This window comes from Melozone crissalis, unplaced genomic scaffold (genome assembly GCF_028551555.1).
Source record: "Melozone crissalis strain CALT ecotype California unplaced genomic scaffold, PUWL_Pcris_2 ptg000038l_1, whole genome shotgun sequence".
Classification (NCBI taxonomy): Eukaryota; Metazoa; Chordata; class Aves; order Passeriformes; family Passerellidae; genus Melozone; species Melozone crissalis.
The window spans coordinates 9,215,669-9,232,545 of NW_026535816.1; the positions used below are offsets into that span (position 1 = coordinate 9,215,669).

The 16,877-nt window shown below is 39.5% G+C and overlaps 1 protein-coding gene across 1 annotated transcript; it reads right to left on the reverse strand.

Moving 5' to 3' along the window:
• Positions 1–1,860: 1,860 nt before the first annotated feature.
• On the reverse strand, positions 1,861–16,543 carry SLC5A12 (solute carrier family 5 member 12). Its single transcript, XM_054283700.1, has 15 exons — positions 16,187–16,543; positions 14,141–14,206; positions 13,028–13,079; positions 11,684–11,751; positions 10,524–10,678; positions 9,170–9,310; positions 7,644–7,773; positions 7,221–7,309; positions 6,250–6,362; positions 5,107–5,174; positions 4,664–4,750; positions 3,885–4,063; positions 3,561–3,664; positions 3,192–3,313; positions 1,861–2,019 (listed from the first exon to the last, which is right to left on the reverse strand). The coding sequence occupies exons 1-15, from the start codon at positions 16,541–16,543 to the stop codon at positions 1,861–1,863; spliced, it is 1,890 nt and encodes a 629-aa protein (XP_054139675.1).
• Positions 16,544–16,877: the final 334 nt, after the last annotated feature.

A 16,877-nucleotide genomic window follows, 5' to 3' on the forward strand; every position in this document is an offset into this window, starting at 1 on the left:
TAAAAGTGTGGTGAATATTTTAATTTATTAAAAATGTGGTTAATTTTTGAGTTGTGTATGTGGGGTTATTGTCTGGGTTTTTTGGGAGTATATTTAATGAAGGAAAAGTTTGTAGAAAGTGTTGGTAATTGTGATTGGTTGTTTTTTTGTGTGTCGAAGTAAAAATTGTATTTGAAAAAGTGTTAATAGACACATGAATGCTTTTAAATTTCATAAAAGATGGGTATTTGGTAATATTTGTTTGTTATAGTTGTAAAGTTTATAATTTTTGAGGGTTAACAGTTTTTGTAGAAACAGGAAGTTATAGAAGTTGATAGTTAAGGTAAGTAGTAATAATGGTTTTTGTTTGGTTTTTGGAAATGTGAAATATTTGTATAAGTGTTTGTGTATTTTGATGAAAAAAATACAATTTAGTTTTGTTTGTTTGAAAATGTAAGATGTGTGCCCATGAGATACAAATGGTCCAATAGCATTTACTGAGTTTCCCTCTTCACCTTGCTGGAATCCCAGGTGTGGCAGCAGGAAGGGAGAGCATGCCCCATGAGACAGCAAGCAGCTGCCTTGCAGCCAGACTCAGCTGTAAGCTTTGATGAGATGATAAGGGCACTGTAAAAGGGATTAACACAAATATTGAGGATTAACACAAATATTGACATGGTTCTCAGTTTCTTGACAAACTGTTCCATGCAAGCAAGGGAGTGCCATTTACAAGCTCCTATTTCTGTTCTCTGATTAAAATCCTGGGACCACTTCCAGGGGTAGAGCATGAACCCAGACAGGGCAAGTGACTTCAAGGACCAGATTGACATACGTCTGCATCATAAAGATGGTCACTGCTAAAGCAAAAGCAACAGAGGGGCTCTTCAAAGAAATACAAGCTGAATGTCTCAGGTGAGTCTGTGAGTTGTCTTTGATATTTTCATTCAGTCTGTTTCACTCAATTGTGAATTTTGTTTTAAAACAAATATATTTATTGAAAAACTATATCCAGAAGTTAGTCAAGGTGAGAGGTGATCTGTTGGCTTTTATTTTCAACCAGCAAGTTTTCAAGGAAATGTGTTTGGCTGGAATAGAGCACTGAATGTGCTCTGCTTCCAAGACAGTGTACCAGACAGATTATTTTGCCTAATTATGTGTCTTTTTTTCAAAATTCAGCATGAATTATCAATTAGGAGGCATGATCATCATTAAATCTTGGTTTATTTTCTTTATTGCTAAAAAGTGAATCCTTTTGAGGTGAAAACTAAAACAGATAAATAACTATCCTGAATTCAAAGTAAAATTTATTACTCCATCCCATAGCTTTTACAATGAGAAGCTATAAAGAAAACTTGAATTCCCCAGAGGGAGCAAACAGTTATCTTGGTGACTGAAAGACCATTCTGGTCTGTACAGAGTTCCTGTGAGGAGACTCTTTGTGATGCTTGTGTGTAGGCTCAGCCTGACCTCTCTTCTTTCCCTCCATCAGAGGGCAGCTCACAGACTCACCTGAGTGAGATACCCCACAAACTTCTCCAAAGTCTTAATTTACCTCAAGTTCACCTTTGCACACTCCCTTCTATGATGAGTTCCTGAATAGAGCATGTGATGCAGATGTATTGCAGCTGTGTCTGAGTGGGAGCTTCCACAACAAAATTCATGAAACATTTCTTCTGAAATAGCAGTGCTTCCAAAACTTGATTGTCCCATCATCTCCCAGGTCTGCCAAGAGATTGGTGAATAAAAATCTGACCTTTATTGCTATTGAGAGCAGCTGTTCCCTCTTGGTCACCTACAAGCTGGTAAGTGCAGTAAAAGAAGTTATTAATTTCTGAAGCTGAAGAACTAAAGTTTGATTAAATGTCCCTTGTCCTTAAGCTTCTAGAGGCGAGTTTCTATGCTTATATTCGTATTTGAATTCTCCTCGGAATTGTAACCACAGATCTGGTAGTTATTTTCTTTATTGGTATTGTTCTTGAAGGTGTTATCTGTTCTGGTTTTATTAGCAGCAGCTTCAGGCAGTTTTTTCTCAAAGTCCATCTGAAAAAAGAAAGAAAATACCCTTGTAGTTTGAAGCCTGTATTCACTGCTTTTTTCCTTTGATTAAAGAAAAATTATGGAAACAGTGCAGAAGAAAAAAGATGTTCATTCTGTATGCCTTTTTAATGAGCTACAAAGCTTTGGAACACCTGGAGAATAGCTGGCCCTGTTGCTGTGGAGGAGGAGGAGGTGGGAAGGAGCAGGTCAGATGCTGGTGAATGCAGCACTGCCTGATTGTTGCTCTCTGGTGCTGCTCTGGAGGGCAGAAGCCTCAGGGGCTATGGTGGTGGGGATGACAGCAGCAAGAGAGCTTCATGAGAGTGTCGGTTCTAAAATCCTTTTCTCTGAGCTTGGTGGAAAGCAATAGCTTGGTGAACTGTCTAGGGTGTAAAGTGCAGTTTTGTCCCAGCAGGAAGAAGGGAGGTCAGACCCTGTTTTGATGCCTTAGGTTTTAGCTTTTATGTTTTCCAGATTTTGTTCTGCTTTAGTGTGTAGTTCTGAGCTTCATATTAAGTGTTGGTGAGCTCACTTCACAGAGCAGCTGTACAAAACAGTTCCTTTTCTACCATGTGGCCAAGGACAAATGATCCAAATCTCAGCCCAAGAGCACAAACAACAAGGACTGAAGAGTGAAAACCAAGCAGGATGGGACTGCATGGACTAAAGCTGGAATGGGACAATTAACTCCAATATGCAAATGGAGCAGAACTTAAAAAAGTGAGACCCCTATGAGTGGTCATGCATTTTGGTTCCTCTTGGGTGCAGCCCTGGCTGGGCTCTTGTGCTGCCCAAGGTGGATCCATGGAGGAGATCCTTTGAATAAATCCCTGCTTTATTCTTTAGCTCTGTCCAGCTTCTGTTCTAGATCAGCTTCCTGGCTTTCCTGAGGGCTCTTTGTTTTCTGAGGGCCTGAGTCCCCATATGTGATGAAAATGGGAACAATAGGAAAAAAATCTCAGGGAACAATAGGTAACTTACTACTGACCAGGGTTTAGCTGATTTCATTTCCAGTCTCTGCTGCTTATGCAGCATCCCTTGCAGAAGTTCAAGAGCGGCTGTTGAAGGCTGGTTATTTCTCTGCTCAGCCCATACCCTCACGTGGGCACATGCTCTCATATGTTCCTGTGGCTCCTGGTCCACAATAAGGCTGAGCTGATAGGCTCAGCACTCACCTCCAGGCTGTCGTGCTGCACACCACACCAGAGAAATACTTTGAGTCTTTTGGACCAAAAGCAAAACAGGTCGCAGACTGGCTTAATTAACACTGGTGAGATGTCTTCTCCTTTACTAGGTCCTGCAAAAAGAAAATAGTAATAAGTGAGTCTATGGATAGCTGGCTATGAGCCTTGGGAGCCTCAGACCACAGACCATGAGGTGGGGGAGCAGGATCAGAGCCCACTGCCGACTTCTGAGTCTGTGTCCCAAGTCACCCACTAGACTTTTTTAAAAGCTTTTTTAACAGCTGAGTCAGTTTATGCAAAGGTATGATTATTTATATATGTCTGTATATATATATGTCTATGTAGGTTTAGAACACCAACCTGTTATAAAGCTTATCAACAGCCCAGTGATGGCACAGCCCACACAGCCAATGGCACTGAAGTACAGGTAAGACAGGGAATACCAGGTGTCTGCCAGCAGAGGCCTGTGAAGAGGTGACAGAAACAGCTAGTGATGAGCATCAGTTAAGTTTGACTTGTTGCCTGACTGAGCCAACACAATGCAGGTCAAGCTGCAGCTGGTGTGACATCTGGCACCAGTCTGCACTCCCAGCCTGCCCTGTCAGTACTGCCTGCACCCCAGCTGCAGGCTGGGGGGCACACTTGGCAAAGCATAGGCTTAAGTGGTAACAATAGGAAAAATACCTCTCTGGAGCCAGCGTGGGAGCTGCTGTTAGCAGTGCCTCGGTGCTATTAGCCAGGGTGCAGTTGAGGGTAGACAGCTGCAGAGGGATGGACTTTGTTGGTGGTGCAGGGTAAATGAAAGAGCCAGTGCCAGCCCAAAAAGCCAGGCTGATCCCAGCTAAGAGGCCTCCAAGAGCACCCTTGGAAAGTATGGAAAGATACTGTTAAAAGACGGTATGTGCAAAGTGCTTTTCTGTGAATGTGAAATAGCCAAGAGTAGGTAATGATGGGTTATGGTGTAAATAAATTCTGTTCTCTCTCAGCTAAGCTATAAAACATGGTGTTTTAGTGCTCTCTGTTTGTAAAAGTTAAAGCAGAAGTGTGCTTAAAGCTGTGATACAGATTTTAGTTTTACCTCTGCTAGCCTTGATAGGAATCCTGACGGGGCAATATGGAATGAGCTCATGATGTGTTTTGAGTGAAAGAATGAAGGCAAAGCTTTTGAAATCACTCTGTGCATCCCAAAGCTGGGGCAAGTATTGAATAGTTTTTTCTTCTTAATGAAACTCAGAAAAAAAATTAAGAAATCCTTCATGTGAATCTAATCACCAGTTATTCCACAGCTGGGTAGACATAAATTCAGCAGGATAAATTTAGGCAGGGAAAAGGCACATATAAATAGATCTTAGATCCTCAGGCGTTAAATCTGAAAAGCAGTTCAAGAACCTAAACAATTTTCAAAATTGAGTTTTAACCAAAAAACAACTTGATCTTTTAGATCAGGATTTTTGTTTACTTACCTTCCAGTTAGCACAGGGAAACACAATTCCCAGAGTAAATAATCCCAGCATGGGTCCCCCACACATCCCATGGATGGAGAGGGAAGCCTGTGGGTGCAGAGAAGAAAGAGGAGTTAAGGGCAGCAGCTGAGGGGAAGCATACCCAGTTCTGATTTTGATCTGTAATTTTCTCTGGGAAAATGGTGATGGAGAAGGGATAGGTAGTGATTTCAGGACACAGTTAAAGAGAGAATTGTGCTCAATATTGTTTCCTAGCAGTGAGTCAATAGTGAAGGAGTTAGAGGACTTTTTTTTCCCCTTACTTATTCCACTCAGCAAAATGTCCACAGAAATGGTTTGGGTATAATCTAGTAGCCATCAGAGCTGGCAGCATTATTTGCTCAGTTCATTATATTTTGTGTTCATTCCTATTCCATTAATTGCATTTCTGAAGAAAGAAATACCTGCACGACTCCTCCCAGCAGCGATGCTGCTGCAGCCATGGAAGTGCACAGGACACCGTACAATACACCTGGAAAAGGTAAGGTAGGGAGGCTCTCAGTGCTGGTTAAGGTGGGGATGGCTTCCAGCTCAGTAGTGTCTGAGGTGACCAGCCAGCAGAGGGGAATTGTCACTTCTTATTGGATGTTTAGAATAGACCATTACACACCCGTAAGTGGCTTGTATGAAGTCTTGTTGGGTTTTTGGTGGATTGGTATTTCTTACAAAGTAGAACAATAGCAATGAAATTAATTTAGAAGTTATGCCTCATATAGGAATGTTTCTGTTGCCTTTAAGTATCACTTCTAAAATAATCTAATAAAGGAGTTGAGAAATGATAAAACAGCATGGCTTTTTTCCCTTGACACCAGTTTTAACTTTATGGTAGGTGAAACTCTGTATGCAGCAGCCTTGAGTAAAGCCAGCCAAAACTTCTGTGCTAGCACACCTTGGTTTCAGATATAAAAATTATCTTTCTAGGTCCAGAGTGAAAAAACTACGTAGTAAGTGGAAAAACAAGAAGGGAGAAGACTAGAAGCAGTTACAGAGATAGAAAATAGATGAGTTTGGTGCTTTCATTATATTTATGAATTTTAATAGAATTCTTATAGTATTGTCATGGTATTCATAAAAGGGTTATGATGTTACTGCAATAATTGTAACAAATTTCATAAAAATTTAAATAATGTTGGATGTTTGATATGTTGATGATGTTTAGTGGTTTTGTTTTGTTTTTATGCTTTGTTCTCTGAAAAGCTGAATAACCTGCTTATGCGATACTCTGAATAGAAGTTATCTACTGTATTACTCTAAATAAATACTACTATAGAGTAATATGGTAATAACTACATTAACATTCATTCTGTGTTATGAAGAGCGTTTTCCAATACTTTCAGTAGACCAGACTTTTCCAAGGATTTTGAGTGGGGGTTGTTCATGCTAGTCTCTGTCTGTTCCTCTGCCCTATGGTGCTGATGATGCTACCAAGGCCTCAGCTGATGTTCACCTGGGGGGTTTATAAAGTGTTGCATTCCTGTTTCTGAGGGAGTCTCTCTGTGCCAGTGCCCTTTGGTGCTAAAGAAAGGGGTCTCATCTGGAGTACCCACACAAGCCTTTGCTGATCCATGTGCTCATCTTCTCAGAGATGTTTGGGAAACCTTTCTTGACCAAGTCTTCAAAGGTAACAGTTGCTAAAGCATTGATGCTGGCAGCTACCGTGCTGTAGAAAGGGAGAAGAATGGTAAATAAATAGGAAGCAATATAATATGGAATCAAGTTGTATTTATATAGAAATGCTTCCTCTTTTTCAGCACTAATGCTCTCCAAGAACTGTATGATTCACAGTATTTTTCATATATGCTACTTTAACTGGGGAGGTTCCTGCTGCTTCTGCAATTGCTGGGGGCTCTGCTTTGTGCTGGCATGGAACAAGATAAAAACACATCCTAAGTGACCCTTCCTTTTACAAGTTTGCAAAGACTTTAAGTATAGACATGTTCCAGAATTAAAACCCTACTCCCTCACAAATTGAAGGATGTGCAGTAACCACTACTGCCACCCTGGTCCTCCATGAATGGTCCAACTCTTTTAGCTGGGTGAGTGAGCCTGTTTTTGGTGAATACAGTTCAGATAGACTTAGTGAAAACGTTTATACCCCTGACTATGATATTGTGGCAGCTACCTTCAGTAAAGACAGTTTCACCATGAGCAGCTCCCAAGAGTATTTTGGGAAGTTAAACTCAGTTTTTCTACACTTTCTTTGTATTGGTAACATTATTCTAAAATGTATTTGGGATAAAAAGATACTGGAGATGTGGAGTTAGACTTTATCATAAACATAATCATAGAATAATTTAGGTTGGACAAGACCCCTAAGGTCACAGAGTCCAACTGTTTACCCAGCACAGTCAAGTCCACCACTAAGCCATGTCCCTAAGTGCTACATCCACGTGTCTTTCAAATATCTCCAGGGATGTAACATAATTAAACAAATTCTTAGGGTTTCATATTTTGACCTCATTCTGGATCCTCAAGAAATTACCATAAACAGCTAAAATGTCAATTCAGATTCACAAACCTTAGTGTTCCACTGAATGCACAGGCAACAAACAGTCCTGGGACTCCTGGCATCGAAGAAAAAATGTCCATAACAAAGTATGGCATGAGCTAGCATAGAAGGAGCACACAAGCAACGCAAGAAATTAATTAAGGTAATGGAAGCAAAGTATTTTATGTTTATTAGCATGTTGCTAAATTCTGATGTTGTCCCAAATAACATGGTTTCAGATTTTGAGCGAAGGGAATATCTTCTGGGGAAAATACTCAACTGAATTAATACTGCAGGAGTGCCAGAATAGATATTATTGTAGCCCTGATCTGGCACCCACCTTAGTCCATGAGTGCTGGAAGGACATAGAGCATTGCATAAAATTAAACTGTTCTGATATGTGCTATATCTGAGCCCAAAGCAGCTCCTAAATATTGTAATGGACATCTGTACCTGATCAGGAGCTGAAATGAAAGCAGCTGTCCAAGGGTCACAACTCTTGTAATGAGAGTGCATCACCAATCCACAAAATACTGCACACAGCAGGACTGTCCAAAGTCCCAATAAATTCAGGTAAAGTGCCCTAGAGGTAAAGAGGGAAACTGTTTAATGGAAGATAAACTAAAAAGTTGTTATAAGATACTTATTCTGAAGTTTTTTGGGAGATATCTTCATTTCAATTGGTTATGTAATTCAAACTGGCTGTATAATTCAAAGCAAGATGAAAAATAAAAAAAAGGGAAAAGCACACCATCTCTGTGCTATAGGGCAAGGATAAAGTTTCCAAGCAACTCCATAGAGCTGGGAGAGTCAAGTAACCTCAATGCAGAATGGGCTGCACTGAGGGCTGGGTCTGTAATGCCTGTCCCTTGTAAGAACAGATTTTTGCCTGTTGGGAGATGCTGATGCTGCTCTCCCTTTAGAGCACACAGAATATTGTTTCCAATGTTACCGTAATAGTCGGTAGTACAGTAACAGTCAGTGGCTTTTTAACAGGACAGTAACAGTCCTGGTGGCTTTTCTCTGTTCCATGAATGGATGTGGGTGACAGCCTCTCCTGGGGAGGTTGTATGGCTGTGGGTCAGCAATCCTGCGGGCTCTGAGAGCTGCCAGGATTTACAGAGCTCACATCCTGTTTGGACACACCTTGCACAAGATCTATTGCTAAGGCCAGTTCAGAGTGTGCTGCCAGGAAACAAAGGTTAACACAACTTGTTACTGGTGATGTTCTCCCTGGTGTGACTTCTAAATGCTTTTCAGACACTGAATTATCTACAGGATGAATTCGTATAGACAGTCATGACCTTCAGAGAAATTAATGGCTTTACAGTCAGCAAAAAAGCTAACTGTTTTAAAAAGGAAAAAATTAATACCTTTATTCTTTAGCTGCATGTGCAGGCAATTGGCCCTAGGTGTGTGAAAAAAATCTGATTGTTTAGTAAAATATGTCTAGCTATGAATATATTACTGCTGAAGTTGAGGCAGGTAGCAAGCTGGAGACCTGTATATCTATGTTATGAAGATTTTGTTCTTCATTGATTCTGATTATTGTGACACTGCAGAATTTTAAGAAATTAAGATTTATTTAGGTAATACCTTGTACTGTAGTGCTCCACTAAATCAATAACAACTTTTAATCCTGTATAACATAAACACAGTTCCAATAGATACATTTTTACAATGAGATTGTAGATAGCGCAACTTCGGTGTTGACGTCTTTGCCATACTCTCCTTCTGAGGATTAGTTTGTCAGCCTGATAACAAATTGATAAACTGCAAGAGATGGATTTCTCTTTTTCCTCTGCATATACTTAAGTCATTTTGAGCCAGAGGTAGTAAGTCTGTCAGAGCAAAATTAGCTTACTACCACCTAATGGCATCCCAATATTTATTTATCATATCTATTTTTTCAGTATAGCTGACAAACTTAGTGTAATTCTTGATTGATTGCAGGAATAGGTTAACAGCAGGTAGCTTACAGTTTAGCATGCCTTTCTGATTTGCAGGAAATGCATCTCTGTATTGTGGACTGATTGACTCCATAGAGCCCTAGCCAGGTAAATGTTCCCCCAATAACTATTGTCCAGAAGGTATGTCGTCTCAAAGGATCAACATCAAAGCTAAAAGAAAGAAAGAAAGAAGCAATTAATTTTTTTTATTTAAACATATTTTTTTCAGCAAGAGGTAGGTGATTTTTTCAGAACTATCTGGTGTGTCCTACCACCTGAATCAAAAAATTCTGCATTGGTAATACGGTTTTCCAGAACAGACAGCATCGGATGTGTTCAGGTTTGGAAGTTTTTATACTTTTATATTGGAACACATTGTTTTCAAGACAGGATAAACAAATATCATTCAGACCTAGTCAGAGGATCACTTAATTCAGATTAATTAAATTTATAACGGTGCTTATGCTCAGACATCTGACCTGTGTCATGCTGTAGCAGACCTACAAGCCTTCCTGCCTGGGACCCCATCTTCTGTAAGGAGCAAGGTTGTTTACCAAACTAAAAAAATCCAGCAGAGTTTTAGTAATAATTTTTAATAATTATTGATAATTTATTTATAATTAATAATAATAATTATAACTGCCTTTACAAGAAATTGCTTCAGCTGCTGTGTTATCTAACAAAATTCTGCTACTCTGCAAATCTAACTTGTACAAGTATATTTTTCTGTCTCGAATGTGTAGTCTTTGCAGTTCTTCTTATCTTGGTTGGGACAGCAGGTAACATTTGACCTTGCTGCTGGATTCTGTCACTGACTTGCCTTGGTTAACCAACAAATGCCCCAAACAACCAAACGAAGATCAGATTTCTATCCCAGTGCACTGGTGCACTATTGCCTGCTGCTGTGGTGAGTGCAAGTAAAACAGCATCTGTTTTATGAATAGAAAATGAAAGATATATACAATTAGCCACTGAGATTAGCTCAGTTGACTAGAACATGGTGCTAATGGCATCAAGGTTTCATGTTTGATCCCTTTATGGGCCATTTTACTTAAGAGCTGGACTTGTTGATCCTTGTGGATCCCTTCCAACTCTATTCTGTGTATGAAATTGGAAGGAATAATTAGGCTGCATTTGTAGCTACACATGGAAAAATGGCAAATCTCCCCTTCAGTTCAGCAGACCTTTGATTTTTTCAAAGAGTAAAGCTTTCCTGAAGGTCAAATGCACTGCCAGTAGCTGAAGAGATGAGGAATGGACTTCTCTGAGTCACCAGAGTTATTTAATAGCAAGTCTGTGTATTTTTGACTTACTGAGGGAATGGTTTCTAAACATTAAATATGTTTAGAACAGAGAGGAATGGTTTGCATCATTTGTTTCTTACTCAAATATGTTTAGCCGAGATCCTTCATGGGCATCTTCCCAGACTTTGGTCACTCCACCGTTCAGACTAGTGCCTCGAATCAGAACCGCCACGAAGCCAGCCACCATAACAACCATTTGAAATGCATCTGTCCAGACAACAGCTTTTAATCCTCCCTAGAACAAAGAGAAACTGTACACCCCCAGTCTTCTTTCCTGTTGCTCAAGTACTGAAAAATGTAGCAAGACTCCTTATTTTGACAGCTTCTGATCTGTATGTGCAGCACCCAGCAAATCAGGGCTCTGTATTCTCCCACAAAGTGTGTATTTTGGCAGGTCAGAAAATTTCACAGCCTAAATAGTTTGTTCACAGGCACAGAAGAATATTTGACTTTCAGTTAAAAGCTTTTTTACTGCCTCCTTTATATGCATTTGAAGAACATATGATAGTGTGGAACTTAGGGAGTTTTGGCCTATTCCTACATCCCATAGGACTCCATATGTTCTCAGAGCCCACAATTAGCACAACACAAAAAAACATCTCCAGACAATTTGCCATTCAGCTTCTTCCATAGCTTTCTTATTTGATCAAATCAGTACTAGAGCACATAATAAGTGTTTTCAAGAGGAGTGGAGTGGTATATTGAAAAAAAAATCATTAGTGGCAATGAGAATGGCAATTATTTGTGTCTTGAGCCACAGGGCTCTGCTGCTTTGCTGCAAATATCTATACAATATATTTGGGTTGGAATTTGGAGTCTCAGGTTGCTTCCACTCAAAAGTAAAGCTCTCTGACCTTTATTATCCTTCCTAGGTTTTAGTGCTTTGTTCTTGAACACAATTTTCATTGCAATGTTTTTCAGCTTATAATTTGTAAAAGGTAAGAATCATCTTCTCTTCAAGAGAAGGGAAGATTAATCTTCCCTTCAAGACAAGGGAAGATTATTGCCTCCTTATCTGGATTCTGTCTCAAGATATCTGGTTTAAACATGGAGACATACAGCAGAGGATTAGAGAGGTTTTTTTTTTTTCCACCAAATAGATTTTCTTACAACACAGAATGTGGAAGAAATTTATCTGTGTTCTTCACAGGAGCCATCTTTTTCTGATAGTGTGTAATGTTTAAAGGATGGTCGAATTAACCGTCTGTGTTCCAAGTATTCAGTTACGCCTGTTACATACCAGAGTGCAGTAGAAAGTGCAGACAATTCCTGTTGCAGCTACAGAGCCCCAGAGATCAAATCCAGTGACTGTGAAACCAATGAAAACAAAATTGTGAGTGAAATGGGTGTGAGTCATCTGGAAGGTAGCAGAAGAGCTGTAATCCTTTAGCTTTAGAAGGACAGGAGCAATTACTAACTTCAATCTTTCGTGTCTATTAGGAGCTTTGCTGGATTGTTCAAGTTTTGTAGAACTTCTGGATACTGTTTTTCATTGTTGTTTTCTTTTGAATTGAAATTAACTAACTTTCAAGCAAAAGTAAGAATACTTGCATAAAGCAAAAATGTCATTCTGACAGGACAGAGCTTTATAAGCAATGCTTCACTTCTGTTCTTAGTCCAGACTTTGTCTTGAGAAACCAAGTTCTTCAAAGATTCCCAAAAATCCAAAGATGAAAAAACCCCCAACCCCTAAGTAATTCCATTACCTGCATCTAAGAATGATTTAATGCTAAAATGAACTTCATTAAAACAAATTTTTGTGTTCATTTTGCTTCATAAAGTTTCTTTACACAAAATGCACACATTTTGTTCTGGCTGATACTGAAATCTCACCCAGCAGTGATAACCTGTGAGGGCAAAACCTATTTGTAAAGGTTCTCTTATTAGCAAAGTTAGTGTGGTGTGATAATGAATGAGAACTTTCACATGGAATTCAGCTGCATGATAGAGGAAGAAAATTTGGCGCTGTGTGAGCGGTGGGATCAGTCTGAATGCAACTCAGATAATGAACAAAGAAAAGACATTTACAATCTCTTCCCGGTAAATTTTGGTAAAACCAGGTTTTGGGCCACAATGATTCCTTGTGCCTTATGACAGCAAAATTACAAATCCCACCTATGGTGATGGATGCTTTATGCCTAATTTGCAAATATTAATTGAAGAAGTCTAGGGGCAGACAGATGAACAGCATTCATCTCTGGCTGCAGGAAAAGGAGCTATTCCCAAGGAAACCTGAACACAAGAGACAGGAACGGGGGCAATCAAAGTACATAGTATGGTTTTGGATCATCAGCTTGTACTGTGGACTTTGTCAGGATGTTGGGAAATTGTTTGCTTCAGCTCTCTTCAGACGGTACTGAGTGGGAAGGAGAGCAGAAGAGCAACCATGAGGTTCCTGCTAATTTTGGGTGTGAGAGGAGCTAGAGGAGTCAGAAATGTGGAGCTACGAGGTGAAGGCAAAAACCTTCTTATAGCACCTTTGAGCAGGGTTGGGTTTTTATCTATTTTTGTTACTTCTTTTACTGAAGTAATCCCTCTGGTGTGGTTATTTGGGGTAGCAGTGTAGTGCAGCGTAAGAACTCACCTTGGTTGAGTGCCAGTGATGGAGCATAGACCACTATTCCTGTGTAAAGGATCTGAAGGAAAAAAATTACGTGTTTGAATGCTCAGTGATAGAACTTGTATTTAGAGTAGGGCTGTGAGCAAAATAGCAGATCTAGGGTTTCTTTGCATCAGCTTGTATTGTACTATGGCTTTCTGTTTCAGCCCTTAAAAATTAAAATGTTGTCTTTAGTTCTTTTCTGAGGGGAGAACCATTATCTGTCTTTGTATTACCTATTTCTCTACTGCTAAGACAAGTACATGACAAAATATCCTCATGAAATACAAAAAGAATATCTCCAGAAAACACAAATAGTGATACAGATATAAAGTTGCATTCATATTAGAAATTAAATTTTCATTTTTCCATTCAATCCCTTTCAAAGTAACTGACTCAATACCTTTTATGTCTAAGATCTGAGAGAGCTGATGGAGAAACTAAGCATCAAAGTCACTGAGCATTCAGATCTGTTGCCAAATGTTTGGGAATAATTAAAATGGAATTAATGCAGAAGAAAATGTCTCCTAATCTCCCATTAAAACCTATCTTTCCCTTAAATACACAAATAATGTAACCTTTCAAGACGGTGACAGCAGAGACCATCATGGGACCGCAGCTAGCAGGGCATCTGCCCTACAAGTATACCTTGTAAAGCAGTTTTCAAATAGGGCACTTCACCTCAGTGTCATAAATGGGTAACTAAACATACCCAGTGAAGCTTGACCAGCTTCTCAAGAAAGACAGAATCCACTTGTTTGGGAAGAGAGAGGCTTCCAATGAACATAATGTGACCAAGAATGTGCTGTGAGAGTACAGCCCAACATGTGTTAAATACAGCTTAGGAGTGTTAAAGACAGCTAAAGAGTGTTAAAGACAACTAAAATGGCATTCTTAATACTAAACAGGAAGGGTTAGGGCAGTTAGACAGTTAAAAATACAATCTGACTTTCTTTTTAGCATTCATAGTTCAAGTGAAAAAACTAAGAAAAAAGACATTAAAACATCTCATTATAAAAAATGTGGTGTATGGGATTAGGCTGTGAAAATCAATGGTGAGTGAAAGTAGCATAAAAAAAAGAGTCAATGTTGTCTTACCGTCTGGAGGATGTAAATCAGTGTTGCAGCAAGACGGACAATCTTGTTAAATCTTAACTCCAAATACTAGGAAAAAGCATAATGTCAGTAAAGTGCACATGTAGCATCTGTGACACAGCTGTTACCTTCTGTTTGCCCCAAGTGACACCTTACTGTGCTTACCAGTAAACTTCCTGGCAGCTGGCCCTGCTGCTGTGAGCAGCTAATGAGGAGAGCAAGATTGTCATTAGACAGAATGATAATTAGATTTAAGAAATCAATCTCCTCATCTGAACCAGGGGAAGATCTATATTGGGTTGCAGTAATCAATACCTTCTTTGCACCAGGAATAACTGAAAGATCCCAAGAACTACAAAGAAATTTTAACTTCAAATGAAGGTATATTCCAGCTCTACAATGAGGAAACTTGAGCTCGTCTCTAGCAGAAATAGCATCGACTCCAGTAGTGCCAAAAGTGGAGGTGGAGCAGATGGTGAAACAGCAGCCTGGAGTTTGCTTGTGCAGGAGCTGAGCTGGCTTTCCCCCTTTTTCTGTGTTAGCCTAAAGCCAAATCTGCACATCACCAATATGGAGAGGCGTGAAGGGGGATCTTAGGGACTTCCAGGTTCAAGGATGTGGAGAGGTGTTTCCACCTTCAAAAGAACTGCAGAGGTGAGTGGATCTCTAGACCCAAAAGCCCAGGTTTTAAGGCTGAATCACCACCTGGGGTCTTTGCAGAATCTCTCTGCCCCATGGCAGCCCCCATGCAGGGAGGCTGTTCTTGGGCCACAGTCCCATGTGCCCCCCAGACACCAGGCTGGAGGCCTGTACATGTTTTCTCTCTTTACAAGTCTCTAGGCTGTGCACTTCCTACTGCCAAAATATCTTTTTCTTTTCCATTTTTCTCATGCTGATCTTGTGTTTCTTGCATAATAAACCCCACAGTCTGCCATATAAATGCATGGCTAATTTATGTAACTTGATCTATTTCTAAAAATCATTTGTGAAGCCAACAGTCATCTTTGCAGCATGCTTGAAGGGTCTCTCCATCTACAATGACCCTTTTGCTGGTTCATATGACAAAAATAATTAATTCTCTAACATTGTATCAAAACCAGCTAGAAAATGCAACTACTTGCAGCAATGGTCAATTTTGCTCTTCACTGACCTGAAAGTATTTCCAAATACCCAGGCAGATCTGTTTGGCCAAATTTCCTTCCTTGGATTTGGGCTCAGTGAGCATGAGCAGCTTTTCTGTTACCAGAAGGTTCTGTGTGAAGGAACCCACTTTGTCATCCAATTCATGCCTAGCTGAAACTGCCCACAGTGGAGCAACCAAACTTGCAGGAGCTGATTGAAGTGAGTAAGAGGCCATCCCAAATGGTCAGTAGCTGTCCTGTGGATGTGCTGTTTATAAGGACTGCTACTGAACTTTGTTATGAAGGAAAAAATGTGTTCCAGAGAAAATGCCAGGCAAAAAACTCTACAAAATTCAGAATTCATTGATTTCTTTTCCTAGAGAATGCTTGAATTTATTCTCCAGCCCTGACTGGTTTTTCTTCTTCTTTCTTTTTTATGTTTTTGAACAAGCCTACCACCTTCTTTCTCTTCTTCCCACCGCAGCTACTTAGATATAGTAACTTGGTCAAATTTACCATATATAGACTAAGTTTGAATTGTATAGTATTGAATGTTGTTCTTAAAGTCTGTCTCTCTAAACCAGAGCAGAATACTCAAAGACCAGAAACATTTGGATACGCTTAAATATTTTCCTGCTGTAATTTAACTTGATGCTGTGCGTAAACCCTTATCCAGTCTGTGCTATATGTGCATAAAAGGAGCTCTGACCCTTAGACTAGGATTTCAGCTTATGCCATATAAATAGCTAGTTTAAATAAGTAAACTAAATTTAAATGCAATTTATTTCTAAAAATAATTAGTATATCAATATATTTGTTCTGTAAAACACTGCAGAAAGCTTTCTGTCAAAGATTTTTCTCTAAAAAAATATATTCATGATAATTAGTTATGCTAGAATAATGCCTTTATTTTATGATTTCTACTTACCTCATAAGTGCTTGTGATGCCAGATCTATAAAAAACAGGTAGAAAAAGTTCAGAAGTAAAAATGATGACAAGTGTGTATGAAAGGAAGAAGAGCACAAAGGATGCCCCATAGCGATAAACTTCGGAGGGTGTCCCCAGGACTGTCACTGCGGACATGAAGCTTGATGTAAGAGAAAAAGCTATGGGTCCACATGTCATCTGCCTACCGCCCACCAAAAATTCCTTTGAAGTTTTCTTTTTCCTCTCTTTAACTGCAAAAAAGACTCCAATGCTGGCAGAGACTAAAAATAGGGCTGCAAAAACAATATAGTCCCAAGTCACAAATTTTTTAACTTCTGGAGCTACAAAGTTTGACATTACCAAACCAATTTACCAATTGGTATAATTGATATACCAATTGTATAATTCTCTGATGGAAGATTCTGTTTTACTGTGTCTGCTGCTCTGACCAGATTGACTCTGTTGACAGTAAAGATGAATCTTATCTGTCGCTCAACAATGACAAAAAATAAACTGGAAGAGTTCAGCCAGAACACTTTTTCTAATCCAGTTCTGTTCTAAGGAGTTAAAAAAAAGGTAGCTAAGGATGAGTTAAGGAGGAATACACTTAGACCCAAGTACTGTGGGTGCTTCTGCCAGGCAAGCTGAAATAAAGGAGTTAGCTGTGAAATCTGTAGTACAATCCCTTTTA

Bases quoted from the DNA above. Each gene is read 5' to 3' on its own strand.
- SLC5A12 (XM_054283700.1), bottom strand. From the start codon at position 16,543: ATGTCAAACTTTGTAGCTCCAGAAGTTAAAAAATTTGTGACTTGGGAC. The intron at 10,679-11,683 runs GTATGTAACAGG...TCTTTGTTCTAG, and splicing joins GCACTTTCTACTGCACTCTG to GGAGGATTAAAAGCTGTTGT. The intron at 7,310-7,643 runs GTACAGATGTCC...CTTCTATGCTAG, and splicing joins TCATTTCAGCTCCTGATCAG to CTCATGCCATACTTTGTTAT.